The 16839-nt window shown below is 36.3% G+C and overlaps 2 protein-coding genes across 4 annotated transcripts; both read left to right on the top strand.

Moving 5' to 3' along the window:
* The first annotated feature begins 629 nt into the window (after positions 1 to 629).
* On the top strand, positions 630 to 7869 carry LOC117335239. Of its 3 annotated transcripts, none has more exons than XM_033895240.1 (6): positions 630 to 959; positions 4218 to 4331; positions 4658 to 4879; positions 5076 to 6338; positions 7342 to 7421; positions 7685 to 7869. In XM_033895240.1, exons 2-6 carry the CDS (start codon positions 4241 to 4243, stop codon positions 7697 to 7699), a joined length of 1671 nt encoding a protein of 556 aa, XP_033751131.1. In that variant the 5' UTR covers positions 630 to 959; positions 4218 to 4240; the 3' UTR covers positions 7700 to 7869. The 3 variants fall into 3 exon arrangements, with proteins under 3 accessions (XP_033751131.1, XP_033751133.1, XP_033751130.1); XM_033895242.1 differs by having other exon boundaries at positions 4215 to 4331; XM_033895239.1 differs by having other exon boundaries at positions 631 to 959; positions 4177 to 4331.
* A 4074-nt stretch (positions 7870 to 11943) lies between these two features.
* On the top strand, positions 11944 to 15103 carry LOC117335238 (tereporin-Ca1-like). The gene is made up of 2 exons (XM_033895238.1): positions 11944 to 12070; positions 12631 to 15103. Exons 1-2 carry the CDS (start codon positions 12025 to 12027, stop codon positions 13257 to 13259), a joined length of 675 nt encoding a protein of 224 aa, XP_033751129.1. The 5' UTR covers positions 11944 to 12024; the 3' UTR covers positions 13260 to 15103.
* The last annotated feature ends 1736 nt before the right edge of the window (positions 15104 to 16839 follow it).

Here is a 16839-nt window from a genome sequence, read left to right as displayed (position 1 = left end):
AAAGGTAACCATTACACAGTGACAATATGAAACTACATTACGTGCAGACACAATATTTCTAGTCCTTTAAAGGACGGACAAAGTCAGAATATCTAGTCATTTACTAACGGACGAACAGACAGGTATTTAGTCACATAGTAGTAAACAAAAAGATGTGTTAAGAAAACAGTCATTAATTACTTTTGATAAAACCTTTTTAATCTGAACTCTTATGATATTAAAAAAAGAAAAACTAACTGCATGATATGAAAGAATAGCAGAATATAGTCCTAAATTATCTTAGTGTAAATAAACAACAGCCGTCGCATCTATAAAAAATTCTAAAAGCTATGATATATGGTGGCTGTTATGTGCTTTTTCGTTATTTCGCCCCGCTAATCATCGTCTTTTCGCAGCGACAGAACGAAATAACGAAAAAAAGTCACGCGAAATAACGAAATTTCAAGGTCGCTGTTTAGCGACCAGAAATTCTTCGCCCGCTGTTTATCGTATTTCGCCCCGCTAATCAGCGTTATTTCGCCCCGCGGGACGAAAAGACGAAGATCGTCGTCTTTTCGTCCCGCGGGGCGCCATCATTATGATCAATGGACATAGTAACTTGGCACAAACCACAGTCAATATATGGACCTTTGGTCGGGACTTAGTTTGTGTTAATAAATGTCGGTAAACTTAACTCAGTAAGTCAGTTCCTACGTAACTCCATCTTATGCCTATGAAGACATCTGGATATCTTCGGGTCTTTCCGGCAAGCTCAGAAAAATACTTCATCTTACGAAAATCACGATGTGTTCCGATTGAAATAACCTGTATCCATCATTGTGACGTCATAGAAATATATAACAATCCCGATTACGTCATAATTGCGTCTCCCTTTGGTAACCATCGAGTCTCTAACCATTGGTAAACAAGTAAGGTGTTTCGGATCTGTCTGTAGAAAGCCACCACTTCCTGTGTTTAAGGTGAGGCATTACTTATTTTCGTTTTGTGTTAAACAGTGACATCCAAACAACACTGTACATACAAGGTAAACCACCTGTCCGTGGTAAATCTAATACACTCATATCTTGGAGGGAGACCTCAGTCATCCTTACTTCACCAAGGCCAATGGGCCCAACATGTATATTATTCATAATTCCATTATTTCAGAATTCGAGAGCTTAACGTGAATCATAATTTTGTCAAAAGGGTGTCGTTAAATATATTTTATATGGCCTCAAAAGGAGGTCAAAACGGTTAGTCACCCTAAAATTCATAACGTCCTCAAAAAGTTAATTTCCGCGGCGTAGTGAATTGTTAACAAAACTCAGTACAGCAAGTACTGGGGTAGAATACTCGATACAGATTTATTTTCGCGTCATGAAGAATGTTATATTACACTCGATGCAAGTTTATTTTCGCGGCATGGTGAATTTTATATGAAGTTCGGTACAGGTATATTTTCGCGGCATGGTGAATTTCATATGAAGTTCGGTACAGGTTTATTTTCGTGGCAAAGTGAATCTTTTATGATACTCAGACCAGTCAGTGTTGGGTCTTTTGACGTCCACTTGACCACGTGGTTACAGTGTCCATCATAATGGTCTAAAGATTCAAGTCTATCCATTGCATTCTAATTGTAACATTTGTCACCCCAGTTATTTAAAGAAGAGGGAATTGGAACTTCGATGGTTTGGATCACAGGAACTAGGCACAAATTGCCAACTAACGGTTTATATACAGTATGTTATAATGTGTATACGAGAAAACCTGACAAGTTATCTTAGATTGGTTTATATTGAAAAATACGGTCGTTAATTCCACTTTAATACATCAGCGTAATAAGTAATGTTTTACCTAACGCTAATACGTAATGACCGTGAGTTGGGAATGTGTACCCCGAGGTTTGGAGTGGATTGATCACCCGTGTAACGTGGAAATGTCCACTGTAGAAATAGTACTCGTGCCCAAAGTCACCCTTATAACCCCATTAATTTTAACACCCAATATTAGGGACAGAAATGGCCTGCTCCAGTTGAAGCCAGTTCCAGACATTCATCGTGCAGTTCCTGAATGATAAAAACAACGAGTTTCAGATTCTTCATCAATTTATCTACGCCTTCTATCAATATATATTTACACATAGAAGAATAGTTACACAATGAAAATAAAATCATATTTCTACAACAATTGATACGTGTTAACATCAAAATCGGTTGTTGGATTTAGTAAACGCTTACACATATCTAAATACATGTACACGGTAAGATTCGGGTTCCCAAAACAAGATTGTTTCTAAGCTGAGTTCAACATTTAAAAAGTTAAAAATTTTGATAAGAATATCCTTTTTCGTTAATAAAAAGACAACATTCTATAAAGTAGTAAAAGCTATTCACAATGTTTGCCTTAAACAGATCATAATTAAGGGAACTACATTGGTGTCTACTAAGCCCTGTTCGTGTTAAGATCACCGACCCAAAGTATATGGGTGGGGGAGACTGTCAATCTGACTTTAACGAGGATAGGAATAAATCTAATGTAGGTAGTGAACGCACTGTATCATTTAAGGCATTCATAAAGAAAAAAGAAAACACATAAGATATCATATATGTTATTCACAAATACTCTTTCTATATATATACCATACTTTCCATTATTGACTAATAACCGGATACTAATTATTTGAAATAAATGTAATATGTTATGGAGAGAACTTTGATATAGGCTTAAGCCTGATGTTCAATCCAATTGTTTTCCAGTATAACATGTTGAAATAAAATAAGGCATTCCATCTATGAAGAGTAGAATATATAAAAGAAGGGCTGGATAGAGAGAGAAAGTCTTAATTGAGGATAATAATTAATATTCGCAGAGCATAGGGATTGTTTTCACCAAAACGTATTTCACAATATAGACCAATTCTTATTGCTTAAAACATTATATCAGAGTTAGTTTTCTGACGGAGGTAAAGGTAACTACCACTATATGACTATTGTCATCTAGGTGGAGTCTTACCAGGTAGGAGGAGGGATTAACAGGTAAGTACGCTACTGTAGATATCAACATACATGTAAAGGTAGAGAAATGGATTACACTGACAATTTTTCAAAGAAATTGTTATTTGATCAATATCGGATTAAACCATACCAAATGTTAGCACTATTATGCCAAGGGAATTCTAATCAACTTAAGTTGGTAAAGAGAGTGAATACGAAACATACCAATGTCCCTTTTCCCCCTTTGGAATAGCAATACACATATATAATGTATCATTCCACTAAAACATCATTCGTGCATGGCGAATATCTTTTCGTTCCGCCCTATCTAGGATCATGAAATCTTCGCCATCTTAGAGTCATGCTGTATATTATTAATTCCCATGATAAAATATAGAGAATTTCCAACGGTTTCCTCAACAGCAGCAAAAAGGAAAATATCTCCAAATATGTGGAAATAAAATGACGTTTTTGTAAAACGTGGCAATTAATAGCACCCCAAAATCCTACCAGATTACTGAAATAGTTCAAATATGACAGTCAGTATTAAGGGAAGGACTCCGAGATAATTTTTTGGAAGTAAGTTATAATTTGATAAAAACTAGATAGACACATTTGTCTTTGGTCCTTTCGGTAATAATAGCCATAAGTATCTTAATTCAAGCTGAATATAAAAATAAATACGGGCGTAGTTAAAAGTTATCTGCCAGGTAACCAATGTTCTTTCAGTTTTCTGAAAGCCCGCGCCAAATATAGCGCGGAACTGGTGCAGACTATATGTGGTGTTACCCCACAGAAGCATACTGCCAAAGACACTCTGTAGGACATCTCATCCTGTCACGCGGTACTGACAACGGACGGACCACGTCATACGCCTTAAATGCTGACAGTTAAAGCAGGAATAGAAAACTACCATGTTTAGAGACTCTGATATGTGTCGGGCAGAGGACAGACCGTCGGATACCCACTCTTAATTGGACTACACTACGTAGCCCGAGTTTCCTCTGGTCCTGACACCATGTCTGGTGTAGGGCCCTTACACCAGACATGGTGTCAGGACCAGAGGAATTTCGGGCTACGTAGTGTAGTGCAATTAAAAGTGGATATCCAACGACGCCTTTCGGATGTCCTTCGAGCAATTTTGTATTTACAATATGTAATTCCATTTAGTCGATTATGGATATTTTTTTTTCTTTTTCATCAGAAAAACATTACTTGAATTCTCTGTTCATGTCGTAAAAGCAGGCAGCGTTATACCAAAAGTCACCATGCAGGAGGGAGCTGTGGGTTTTACCCAAACCGCCAAATCGGAAGTCACACCTGTCGGCACATTGCGCAACTGTAAAAAATCAGAACCACGTGAGAATGCATTTTATAAATCAATATAGAATTAAATACCTATATATATATAACGTATATCGCACATTTTATTGAAATGATTGGTTTCCTCCCGCCTTTGGTATTTTTGTAGATGCAAGTTACTTTAAATGTGATGTCAAAAATAATACTCTTATTTGCCTGAGACATAGGAAAACTTTTTTTTTTCATCGTAAAATGAATATTGAATAACTTTAAACAATACAAAAAAAATCAAAAACCATTACCTATTTAATTTAGTTTGACCTTACCGTCAATGTATATATTGTCCAATATTTGAAGATCGTATCTCATACTTTTTTGTACAGAGCTGAGTTGCGGAGATTCGTCTCAGCCAACGAATCCCAAGACGTCTAATAAAAAAGCAGACCCGGAGCGCGTAAATGACGAATCTGGATTATGTTTTGCTGGAAGGGAAAAGCTAGCCACATTTCAAATAGGCGAGCAATGTATATCAGGAGTCATATCGCAGAAGGTCTGTTCATCCGACCGAAATCCAGTCCGTCTCAAGTCGGCAACTTTTCCGAAAGGTAAGGGGTTATCGAGCTAGCCTCAATTCCAGTTGTTTGTACTCGCGTTTTCTGTATACTGTTTTAAATGAATAAATGAATTATGGAGGAAATACCCTCCTTCTTGAATGTTAAATATAGTTAGTGAACTCATGATATGATTTATCAATTCGAATATGAAATGTTAGGTCAGACATTGATACTTTTGATATTTCAGAGTCAACAGAACGGCGGTCAACGGTTGATGGTAGAGCGCCACCTACCGCCCGACCCAAGTCTCCAGACTGTGTGTTGCCAAGCGTTGCTAGAGCTTTGTCGCCAACGCATACGAATAAGCCTACGCGCAGCATCGACTCTCGGTTATCAGATCCTTGGGGGACGACCTACGCCCAGGAGACCTCGCCGGGGCTTCCTGACATCATCATCACGTTATCCGATGGGATATCTTCTTCAGAATACCAACAAACAACGGAATCCAAACCGTTGTGTATGTCTACCCGAGATGATGATGTTGACCACACCTGTTCGGCTGTGTGTGCTGACGATCCTTCGTGTGTGACCTACCACACTATGGCAGACACCATAGCTTCAGAAATGCCACCATCAGTTTCTCACGAGAAACAATACATCCCTTCAACAATCAATCAGGCGGTACCAGTCTCATCTACTGCATTGACAACATCGCCCCTGCAAGTTGTAACTAATGAAAATGTCTCACGACACAAGAAACTCGAACATATTTCTGTTGGGTCTGCCCTGCTATTGGCTTTCAAAAGTAGTGCGTCTCCAATTCTGTATAACTCATGCGAAAGGGTTCTTGAGAGAGGCCATGACTTAAGCAGATATAATAACGATAGAAAGAACATTCCTATCCATGTTCCAGCTGGTTGCCCTACCGTGTCTGCCCTGACAACCGCCCTCCCGATAACTACTGCAGTTATACTGGGTAGATCTGCCTCTAAATATTTAGAAAATAGAGAGAAATCTGATAAAATTTGCACAACAGATCAAGCTACAAAGCCAGAAAAGATTGACTCTGTGAATGTTGGTAATGGGACAGTGTGCTCAGAGCGGAATTTGAGCCAGACACATTCCGCATCATCTGCGATACCTGTCTCCTCCACTACTCCAATTCTAGCACAATCCAAGGATAATATTTCACAAATTAAAAGATCAAAGCTTTCATTGATGTCTGTGGAACGAACACAGTCGACTCTACGATCTTTGTTACGGATAAGCATTGTTCCAGCTTTAGGCAGGGAGGTCGAAACCCTCCCAAGCGGTTTAAACAAAGGAAAACAGGCGCAAGACAGTGTCGTCACCCAACAAAACAAGGAATTGAGTCTTAAAACTACAGTTATGGAGCCAGCCATGGTTGCTGTGGCGTCACCTCCGACCAGTTCCCCTTCGCCAGTGATGACAACGCCTGTTGTCCTTGGAGATGCTATAGGGAATGGTTGTGTTGAGCTATCAGAAATAGGTAGGTGTTTATCTTGATATTGAATATGTTAAACATCCGTTTAACGTGATGTTAGGCTACATAAACATTAGAAGATGTGCGGCACGGGCACCAAACTCTTCTTGATGAAATCTTAGAATCCTTATTCAAACGTACAGAGCCATATTTACGTCCATGTTTAAGCAATGTTCCTTTACTTATGGAAATTCCATTAAAATATCCAAGCCTCCCTTTGTTTTTGTTTATAGATATAAATATCATCAAATTAAACTTCATAATCCCCTGGATTTATCTTCATATAACTTCCCGCACATCTACTCAGTTACGTCAGCAATGCATAAGTAAAGTATGTTATACACGTCTAAAAATAGAACGTGAACCAATCCAGCGCGCGCTGAGTTACAACCCCGGATGATAAACAGAAAAGCATGGGTTTGTTTATCATAAAAGACAAGTTTCATTGCCAATCGATAGTGCACTTCCGATCGACATTAGGCTTCTGATGCGTGGCTTTGACTGCCAGTCCGTCATTCTTCAAAACAAATCAAGCGTATGCGTATATGGCATATTCTCCAATGCTCATTTACAAATACAGAGTGGAGCACCGCATTAGAGATTCCATGTAATGAGTGGGAAGTTTTCCGGTTTTACTTGCGTTTTATTTTTAAACTACGATATTGAAATAACGGTATGTCATCATTAGGGTATGCATTCCATCTTACAACATATATTTGTAATTTTGTAATTTATGTGCTGTGAAATCATAGCGAGGTTTTAATTAGGGAGAGTTTCATTCTGTCATGTTTCCTGTGGACAATTTTAAGGTAAAAGTTTCCTTGATTTATAGACGAGACTGGACTAGGTATCGAAATGCCCATAAAACTGGCCTAAGTTTTCTCATCGCAGATTTTATACATCAAGATTTCCTAAAAGCAAATTCTAAATATATCAAATAATATATTCAAGTACAATACATTTGAATTAATGTTATCGTTTCTTTCTTTCTTTGTTTTTTTTTTTTTAGATTTGTCAGATGACGTTCCAGATACTGAGACCAAGACCAACAATAGTAGATCTAGATCTATTCTGGATCTTTTACTTTGTGTAAGTACAATATACATGGTTTTAAGTGTAAATTATATTTACATCGACAATAGGGAAATGAAGGAAATTCCAAACGGAAATAGACCCGTCAAAGAGTTTCACTTCAAGCGCTGACTGGTTGATCGGTAAAAGAGATTTTTTTGTATACATTTAATCTGTAAAATTATTTGATTTTATACGCGTATAATATTACAGAATAGTGCTGAAATATAACATAATGAAAGCCGTAATAATATAAGTCTTATTTTATTTATTTCCTACAGAGGCGGAGAGAATAGATCCAACAAACTGTAAACAACAAAGAGTCAGGGAAAACACAGAAAACAGTTCGCAGGAAAGTAGACATTAAAAAGGTGTTTACATCTAATCCTTAGTTAGTTACATTGTACACTGTTCCGGAAAACTTTGATTTGTTGGTTTATTTATAACAGCCAAAGTGAAATGTTCAAGATGACCCGTCTATATATCAAATTCCTCAATTATCACAGGATACAATTTCTCTTCTTAGATTTCGATTCGGTTTTTTGAAATATATACCATAGAAAGTGACAGTGAAATAGTGTTATCTTTAGTGTGATCTGTATCAAATATTGTAAGTGTATAAATAGTGTGATCTGTATAAATAGTGTTATCTGTATAAATAGTGTTATCTGTATAAATAGTGTGATCTGTATAAATAGTGTTATCTGTATAAATAGTGTGATCTGTATAAATAGTGTGATCTGTATAAATAGTGTTATCTGTATATAAATAGTGTGATCTGTATAAATAGTGTGATCTGTATAAACAGTGTGATCTGTATCAAATATTGTAAGTGTATAAATAGTGTGATCTGTATAAATAGTGTGATCTGTATCAAATATTGTAAGTGTATAAATAGTGTGATCTATATAAACAGTGTGATCTGTATAAATAGTGTTATCTGTATAAATACTGTTATCTGTATAAATAGTGTTATCTGTATAAATAGTGTGATCTGTATAAACAGTGTGATCTGTATAAATAGTGTTATCTGTATATAAATAGTGTGATCTGTATAAATAGTGTGATCTGTATAAACAGTGTGATCTGTATAAATAGTGTTATCTGTATAAATAGTGTGATCTGTATAAATAGTGTTATCTGTATAAATAGTGTGATCTGTATAAATAGTGTTATCTGTATCAATAGTGTTATTTGTATAATTAGTGTGATCTGTATAAATAGTTTGATCTGTATAAATAGTGTGATCTGTATAAATAGTGTGATCTGTATAAATAGTGTTATTTGTATAAATAGTGTTATTTGTATAACTAGTGAGATCTGTATAAATAGTGTGATCTGTATAAATAGTTTTATCTGTATAAATAGTGTGATCTGTATAAATAGTGTGATCTGTATAAAATAGTGTGATCTGTATAAATAGTGTGATATGTTTAAATAGTGTTATCTGTATAAATAGTGTAATCTGTATAAATAGTGTTATCTGTATAAATAGTGTGATCTGTATAAATAGTGTAATCTGTATCAATAGTGTTATCTGTATCAATAGTGTTATCTGTATAAATAGTGTAATCTGTATAAATAGTGTTATCTGTATAAATAGTGTGATCTGTATAAATAGTGTGATCTGTATAAATAGTGTTATCTGTATAAATAGTGTTATCTGTATAAATAGTGTGATCTGTATAAATAGTGTGATCTGTATAAATAGTGTGATATGTATAAATAGTGTGATCTGTATAAATAGTGTTATCTGTATAAATAGTGTGATCTGTATAAACAGTGTGATCTGTATAAATAGTGTTATCTGTATATAAGTAGTGTGATATGTTTAAATAGTGTGATCTGTATAAATAGTGTTATCTGTATAAATAGTGTGATCTGTATAAATAGTGTTATCTGTATCAATAGTGTTATTTGTATAATTAGTGTGATCTGTATAAATAGTTTGATCTGTATAAATAGTGTGATCTGTATAAATAGTGTGATCTGTATAAATAGTGTTATTTGTATAAATAGTGTTATTTGTATAAATGGTGTTATCTGTATAAATGGTGTTATTGGTATAAATGGTGTTATCTGTATAAATGGTGTTATCTGTATAAATAGTGTTATATGTATAAATAGTGTGATCTGTATAAATAGTGTGATCTGTATAAATAGTGTTATCTGTATAAATAGTGTTATCTGTATAAATAGTGTTATATGTATAAATAGTGTTATCTGTATAAATAGTGTGATCTGTATAAATAGTGTGATCTGTATAAATAGTGTTATTTGTATAAATAGTGTGATCTGTATAAATAGTGTTATTTGTATAAATAGTGTGATATGTACAAATAGTGTGATCTGTATAAACAGTGTGATCTGTATAAATAGTGTGATCTGTATAAATAGTGTGATCTGTATAAATAGTGTTATCTGTATAAATAGTGTGATCTGTATAAATAGTGTTATCTGTATAAATAGTGTGATCTGTATAAATAGTGTGATCGGTATAAATAGTGTGATCTGTATAAATAGTGTTATCTTTATAAAATAGTGTGATCTATATAAATAGTGTTATTTATAAAAATAGTGTTATCTGTATAAATAGTGTTATTTGTATAAAATACTGTAATCTGTATAAACAGTGTTATCTGTATAAATAGTGTGATCTGTATAAATAGTGTTATCTGTATAAGTAGTGTTATTTGTATAAATAGTGTTATTTGTATAAATAGTGTGATCTGTATAAATAATGTTATCTTTATAAAATAGTGTGATTCGTATAAATAGTGTGATCAGTATCAAATAGTGTTATCTGTATAAATAGTGTTATTTGTATAAATAGTGAGATCTGTATAAATAGTGTTATTTGTATAAATAGTGTTATTTGTATAAATAGTGTTATTTATATAAAACAGTGTGATCATCGTCTCTGGCTATGACCACGTGCTTGTGCGAGGATGAATACTGGTTGGAGTAACCTAAAAGAGGTTTGTTTACAAAGTAGTGGAAGGTATAGCTGAAATACAGATAGATCATGTTTGTATACCAAAAACTATATATATGTAAAACAGTTGAAAACCAACCTCACAATTGTAAAATTCTCTTGCTCTGACGTACTGAAAATAGTGCACTGCTATACTTTACACGAAACCTTTAGTACAAAACCCGCTTTTGTCCATTATAATATTGACTGTCAACTGCAGCAGTTGAAATGTAACTAAGGTTGAAAAACCCCACAACACTATGTGGCCATTTGAGGAGTCCCGAGGTATTTCTGAGTCTCTTAGTGATGCGAATCGCAAGTTTGCTCCAAAATCTTCTTCCGTTTTCATTCAGCCTTTCCTGTGCCCCAATCTTCTGGTGTTTTCATTCAGCCTTTCCTGTGCCCCAATCTTCTGGTGTTTTCATTCAGCCTTTCCTGTGCCCCAATCTTCTTCTGTTTTTATTCATCCTTTCCTGTGCTCCAATCTTCTGGTGTTTTCATTCAGCCTTTCCTGTGCCCCAATCTTCTTCTGTTTTCATTCAGCCTTTCCTGTGCCCCATTCTTCTTCTGTTTTCATCCAGCCTTTCCTGTGCCCCAATCTTCTTCTGTTTTCATTCATCCTTTCCTGTGCCCCAATCTTGACTTTTTCATTGTGCCTTTCCTGCGTCCCAATCTTCTGACTTTTTCATTGTGCCTTTCCTGCGTCCCAATCTTCTGACTTTTTCATTGTGCCTTTCCTGCGTCCCAATCTTTTTATCATATTTTCAGCCTTTCCTGCGCCCCAATCTTCTGGTGTTTTCATTAAACCTTTTCTGTGTCCCAATCTTATGATGTCTTCATTCAGCCTTCCATGCCCCGCGATCTTCTGACTTTTTCATTATGCCTTTCCTGCATTTTTTTTCAGCCTTGCCTGTGCCCCAATCTTCTGATTTTTTAAATTCAGCTTTTCCTGCGCCCTTATCTTCTGATGGTTTCATTCAGCCTTTCTCGAATTACTTGTACGTATAAAAGCAGTTGATAGCCAAATACGTCACAGTATTAAACTACTGGTAGTAATTTTTGTTGAATCTTTAAACACCAAATGTGTGGTTAAAGTTGAAGGTCAAAAAATTAATCACGTGCTTGACCTTAGAAATCAAGAGACAATTTGTGGCATATCCCAGAACAAGGTTTCATAATATTTAGGTACCCTGAGTATACGAGAAAACCTGGTAGGTTGTGTTGTACTTGAAGTACGAAAACCAAATAAGATGTGATTGATTTAAGAAAAAATGAAATCAAATGAATTTGTCGACGTTAGCCCATAACATTCTGATTTTGCTTTTCCTTTCGATACACAACTGGTTCTAAGATAGGAGTCCGTACTGTTACCAAAATAATGGATCGATAACAATGCTGCCGCCGTACAAATATTTAACGATAAGAGAGAGCGGTGTAAAAATCCAACCTCCACCTTTTGAACTGGCGTGACGTCAAGGCTGTATTCAGCTTAAGCTGTTACTTCCTGCTTGCTTACACTCCTGACGGAACCATCACGAGAAATCCTGAGTCGCAGAAAACAACCGTCCTGTGAGAAAGGACAGCTGCTTAGAGAATTATATCATATAGAAACGTTCGAACAAGCCAGACACTACGAAAACCTTCAGGATGTTCGGCCAAACCATACACATGCTCCTTGCACTGGGGCAATTAGGTGAGTTGAGTGAAATTATCAGATACTAACTAGCTGCATTATAGCTCCTTTTATGGGATATTATGTTGTTTTTGATTTTATCAAAATCTATTATTTAACTGATAGACCCCCAACAGCTCAATAGTTTCAACGTGTGTATCCGCAGACTTGCGAAGTCTATGGAGCCTTTGTTGTCAACCAAAGCAATGCACACTAAAGGGTATTCATAATAATCCGAATTATTTTTTACTCAAGTCTTCCCGCCACCCTTTTTTCAGATTTTGATATGCACTTAGAGGCCAAAAAATTAATATCACAGAATCAGCTAGGCGCTGAATACATCCAGGAAATCTACCGGATTGACCAGAGGGATATATATATATATCCTAAATCCCTGAATTTCTTTCCCAAGATTCCTTGCATCACTCTCAAAATGCCTTGCTGTTATCCCAACCAAAGTTTAACGCGTTTATGTAGCCGATTACTCTTTGTTATCATTAAAGGCATCTTCCAAAAAAATGATATCTGCATTCTGACATACACTTATAAAACGGTACGTTATTATTTTTTACGTTTCACAGGACTTGCCCTCGGGAAACTAGATCCTCAGATCGTGTCCGCCATTTCTGGAGCAATCAAAGACGGTACTTCCTTGCAGGGGACCCACCTCAACACGCTAATGGACGCCCTCGATTACAGAAACGTGATTGGCATGGAGGTGGACAACTACAGCAAGTGGGCAATGACCAATCCCGTTGCCTACCCCGACAGAGGAGTGATTACACTCTCGCCTCGTGAGATACATCCGGGTCAGCGAGAAGCAATGCTTGCCAGGAAAACTGGCTTCACTGCTACAGGGACGCAAGGAGACGTCTCTTGGTTGATTGACAACCGCCGAGTAATTGTTATGTGGGAGGCACCATTCAACTTTGACTTTTACTCAAACAAACTAGCTGTAGGAATCGTGCCGAGTACAGCTCACACGAGCTCCATGTTTGATGTGATGAACGGGGGATCTGGCAACTTTACCCGGGGTACATATGACAACAGTGTTCACACTATCGAATACTGTGACGAGGCCTTGTGCGTGGAGGGAACCATGGGAACCAGTCACAAGACCCAAATCCACATACAAGTTATCCCCAGATCTGTCGAGAACGTGGCTAGGACCCTGGAAACATTCATCCCCGAGAGTATGCTCGTAGGCTAGACCTCTCATGGCAAATCCTTCTTTGAATATATAAACATTTGCAACATAATTAGCCCTCAACTTCTCGCAACGTACCGGTAAATATGAATGTAACAACCCCAAAGTTAATATTCTCATCTCTTGTTCCAAGATTGCAGACTGCCGTTGTACGTTTGACCATCAGCGCTTTTCTGTCATTCTTTCCTAACCTAACATTCAATACTTTTTTATCAATCACCATCCCAAGTTTCTGACCTTCAGCACTTTAATTTCCTACAATTTCACGTTCTATGTTAGACCTTCACTACCTATCTACCAACACAATCCCAAGTTTCTGACCTTCAGCTCTTTGATTGTCTTCCATTCCACGTTCTATGCTAAAACTTCACTACTTTTCTACCTAACACAATCCGAAATTTATGAACTATTATTCAACAAATGTCATATTTCTGACATTCCTGATATTTCTTACATTCTTCACTCCAGCATGGAATCTAGATTTAAGTTGCGAATCCAGTCGATATCATGATTCTTTTCAACAAGTAAATGCGTGTGACACAATACCCTTTCTAGACTTAAGCCATCGAATGAACCATGTGACCCAATACCCTTTCGAGACTTTAGCCATCGAAGGAACCATGTGACCAAATAGCCTTTCGGGACTTTAAGCATTGTTGGAACCATGTGACCCAATAACCTTTCTAGACTTTAGCTATCGAAGGAACCATGTGACCCAATAACCTTTCTAGACTTCAGCCATCGAAGGAACCATGTGACCAAATAACCTTTCTAGACTTCAGCTATCGAAGGAACCATGTGACCAAATAGCCTTTCTAGACTTTAGCTATCGAAGGAACCATGTGACCCAATAACCTTTCTAGACTTCAGCCATCGAAGGAACCATGTGACCAAATAACCTTTCTAGACTTCAGCCATCGAAGGAACCATGTGACCAAATACCCTTTCTAGACTTTAGCTATCAAAGGAACCATGTGACCCAATAACCTTTCTAGACTTTAGCTATCAAAGGAACCATGTGACCCAATAACCTTTCTAGACTTTAGCTATCGAATGAACCATGTGACCCAATAACCTTTCTAGACTTTAACCATCGAAGGAACCATGTGACCCAATAACCTTTCTAGACTTCAGCCATCGAAGGAACCATGTGACCCAATAACCTTTCTAGACTTTAACCATCGAAGGAACCATGTGACCCAATAACCTTTCTAGACTTCAGCCATCGAAGGAACCATGTGACCCAATAACCTTTCTAGACTTTAGCTATCGAATGAACCATGTGACCCAATAACCTTTCTAGACTTTAACCATCGAAGGAACCATGTGACCCAATAACCTTTCTAGACTTCAGCCATCGAAGGAACCATGTGACCAAATAACCTTTCTAGACTTTAGCTATCGAAGGAACCATGTGACCCAATAACCTTTCTAGACTTTAACCATCGAAGGAACCATGTGACCAAATAACCTTTCTAGACTTTAGCTATCGAAGGAACCATGTGACCAAATAGCCTTTCTAGACTTTAACCATCGAAGGAACCATGTGACCAAATACCCTTTCTAGACTTTAGCTATCAAAGGAACCATGTGACCCAATAACCTTTCTAGACTTTAGCTATCGAATGAACCATGTGACCCAATAACCTTTCTAGACTTTAACCATCGAAGGAACCATGTGACCCAATAACCTTTCGAGATACGAGTGTATGATGTTGACCACATTTTACAGAAGGCGGTCGTTATCATTTCCAGTGTATTTGCGCAAACTAGTAGTCTTTATAATTTTGTCAGTCATCATTTTTGTAATCCATATTTGCAAATAAAATTCTTTTGTTATACTGCTATCAGTGTTATTTCGTGGGATAAAAAATATCGCCCTTATTCCTCAGAGAGGAAAGGACATACTGCATCCAACTGCCTGATCTTACCAGCCGACTGTTATGATGTTCCACAAAAAAAAGGCTAAGGCTTTAAATAGAAGACACAACCGTCCTCATCTTGAGAGAGTAAATGGAATCGCTTTTACTTCCAAGACTAGTTAATTTCCGCTTACCACAAAAAGACTAGTTAATTTCCGCTTACCACAAAAAGACTAGTTAATTTCCCCTTACCACAAAAAGACTAGTTATTTCCCCCCTTACCTTAAAAAGACTAGTTATTTCCCCTTACCTTAAAAAGACTAGTTAATTTCCCCTTACCTTAAAAAGACTAGTTAATTTCCCCTTACCTTAAAAAGACTAGTTAATTTCCCCTTACCTTAAAAAGACTAGTTAATTTCCCCTTACCTTAAAAAGACTAGTTATTTCCCCTTACCTTAAAAAGACTAGTTATTTTCCCTTACCTTAAAAAAGACTAGTTATTTCCCCTTTACCTAAAAAAGACTAGTTATTTCCCCTTACCACAAAAAGACTAGTTATTTCCCCTTACCTAAAAAAGACTAGCTATTTCCCTTGCCTCAAAAAGACTCGTTATTTTCCCCCGTACATTAAAAAGACTAGCTATTTTCCCTTACCTAAAAAAGACTAGTTATTTTCCCCCTTACCTTAAAAGACTAGTTATTTTCTCTAACCTTAAAAAGACTAGTTATTTTCCCTTACCTTCAAAAGACTATTATTTTCCCTTACCTTCAAAAGACTAGTTACTTTGCCCTTAACTCAAAAATATTCAATTTCCCCTTACCTCAAAAAGACTAGTGATTTTCCTCTTACCTTAAAAGACTAGTAATTTCCCCTTACCTTAAAAAGACTAGTTATTTTCCCTTACCTCAAAAATACTAGTTATTTTCCCTTACCTCAAAAATACTAGTTATTTTCCCCCTTACCTTAAAAATACTAGTTATTTTCCCCCTTACCTTAAAAATACTAGTTATTTTCCCCCGTACCTTAAAAATACTAGTTATTCCCCCTTACCTCAAAAAGACTAGTTATTCCCCCTTACCTCAAAAAGACTAGTTATTCCCCCTTACCTCAGAAAGACTAGTTATTTTCTCTTACCTTAAAAGACTAGTTATTCCCCCTTACCTCAAAAAGACTAGTTATTTTCTCTTACCTTAAAAAGACTAGTGATTTTCCTCTTACCTTAAAAAGACTAGTTATTTCCCTTACCTTAAAAAGACTAGTTATTTTCCCCCTTACCTTAAAAAGACTAGTTATTCCCCCTTACCTCAAAAAGACTAGTTATTCCCCCTTACCTTAAAAGACTAGTTATTCCCCCTTACCTCAAAAAGACTAGTTATTTTCTCTTACCTTAAAAAGACTAGTGATTTTCCTCTTACCTTAAAAAGACTAGTTATTTCCCCTTACCTTAAAAAGACTAGTTATTTTCCCCCTTACCTTAAAAATACTAGTTATTTTCCCCCTTACCTTAAAAATACTAGTTATTTTCCCCCTTACCTTAAAAATACTAGTTATTTTCCCCCTTACCTTAAAAATACTAGTTATTCCCCCTTACCTCAAAAAGACTAGTTATTCCCCCTTACCTCAAAAAGACTAGTTATTCCCCCTTACCTCAGAAAGACTAGTTATTTTCTCTTACCTTAAAAGACTAGTTATTCCCCCTTACCTCAAAAAGACTAGTTATT

This window comes from Pecten maximus, chromosome 9 (genome assembly GCF_902652985.1).
Source record: "Pecten maximus chromosome 9, xPecMax1.1, whole genome shotgun sequence".
NCBI lineage: Eukaryota > Metazoa > Mollusca > Bivalvia > Pectinida > Pectinidae > Pecten > Pecten maximus.
Note: the sequence above shows the minus strand (reverse complement) of the source record. Positions and strands in the feature narration are given on the sequence as shown.

Bases quoted from the DNA above. Each gene is read 5' to 3' on its own strand.
- LOC117335239 (XM_033895240.1), top strand. From the start codon at position 4,241: ATGCAGGAGGGAGCTGTGGGTTTTACCCAAACCGCCAAATCGGAAGTC. The intron at 4,332-4,657 runs GTGAGAATGCAT...TTTTTTGTACAG, and splicing joins CTGTAAAAAATCAGAACCAC to AGCTGAGTTGCGGAGATTCG. The intron at 6,339-7,341 runs GTAGGTGTTTAT...TTTTTTTTTTAG, and splicing joins TGTTGAGCTATCAGAAATAG to ATTTGTCAGATGACGTTCCA.
- LOC117335238 (XM_033895238.1), top strand. From the start codon at position 12,025: ATGTTCGGCCAAACCATACACATGCTCCTTGCACTGGGGCAATTAG. The intron at 12,071-12,630 runs GTGAGTTGAGTG...TACGTTTCACAG, and splicing joins CCTTGCACTGGGGCAATTAG to GACTTGCCCTCGGGAAACTA.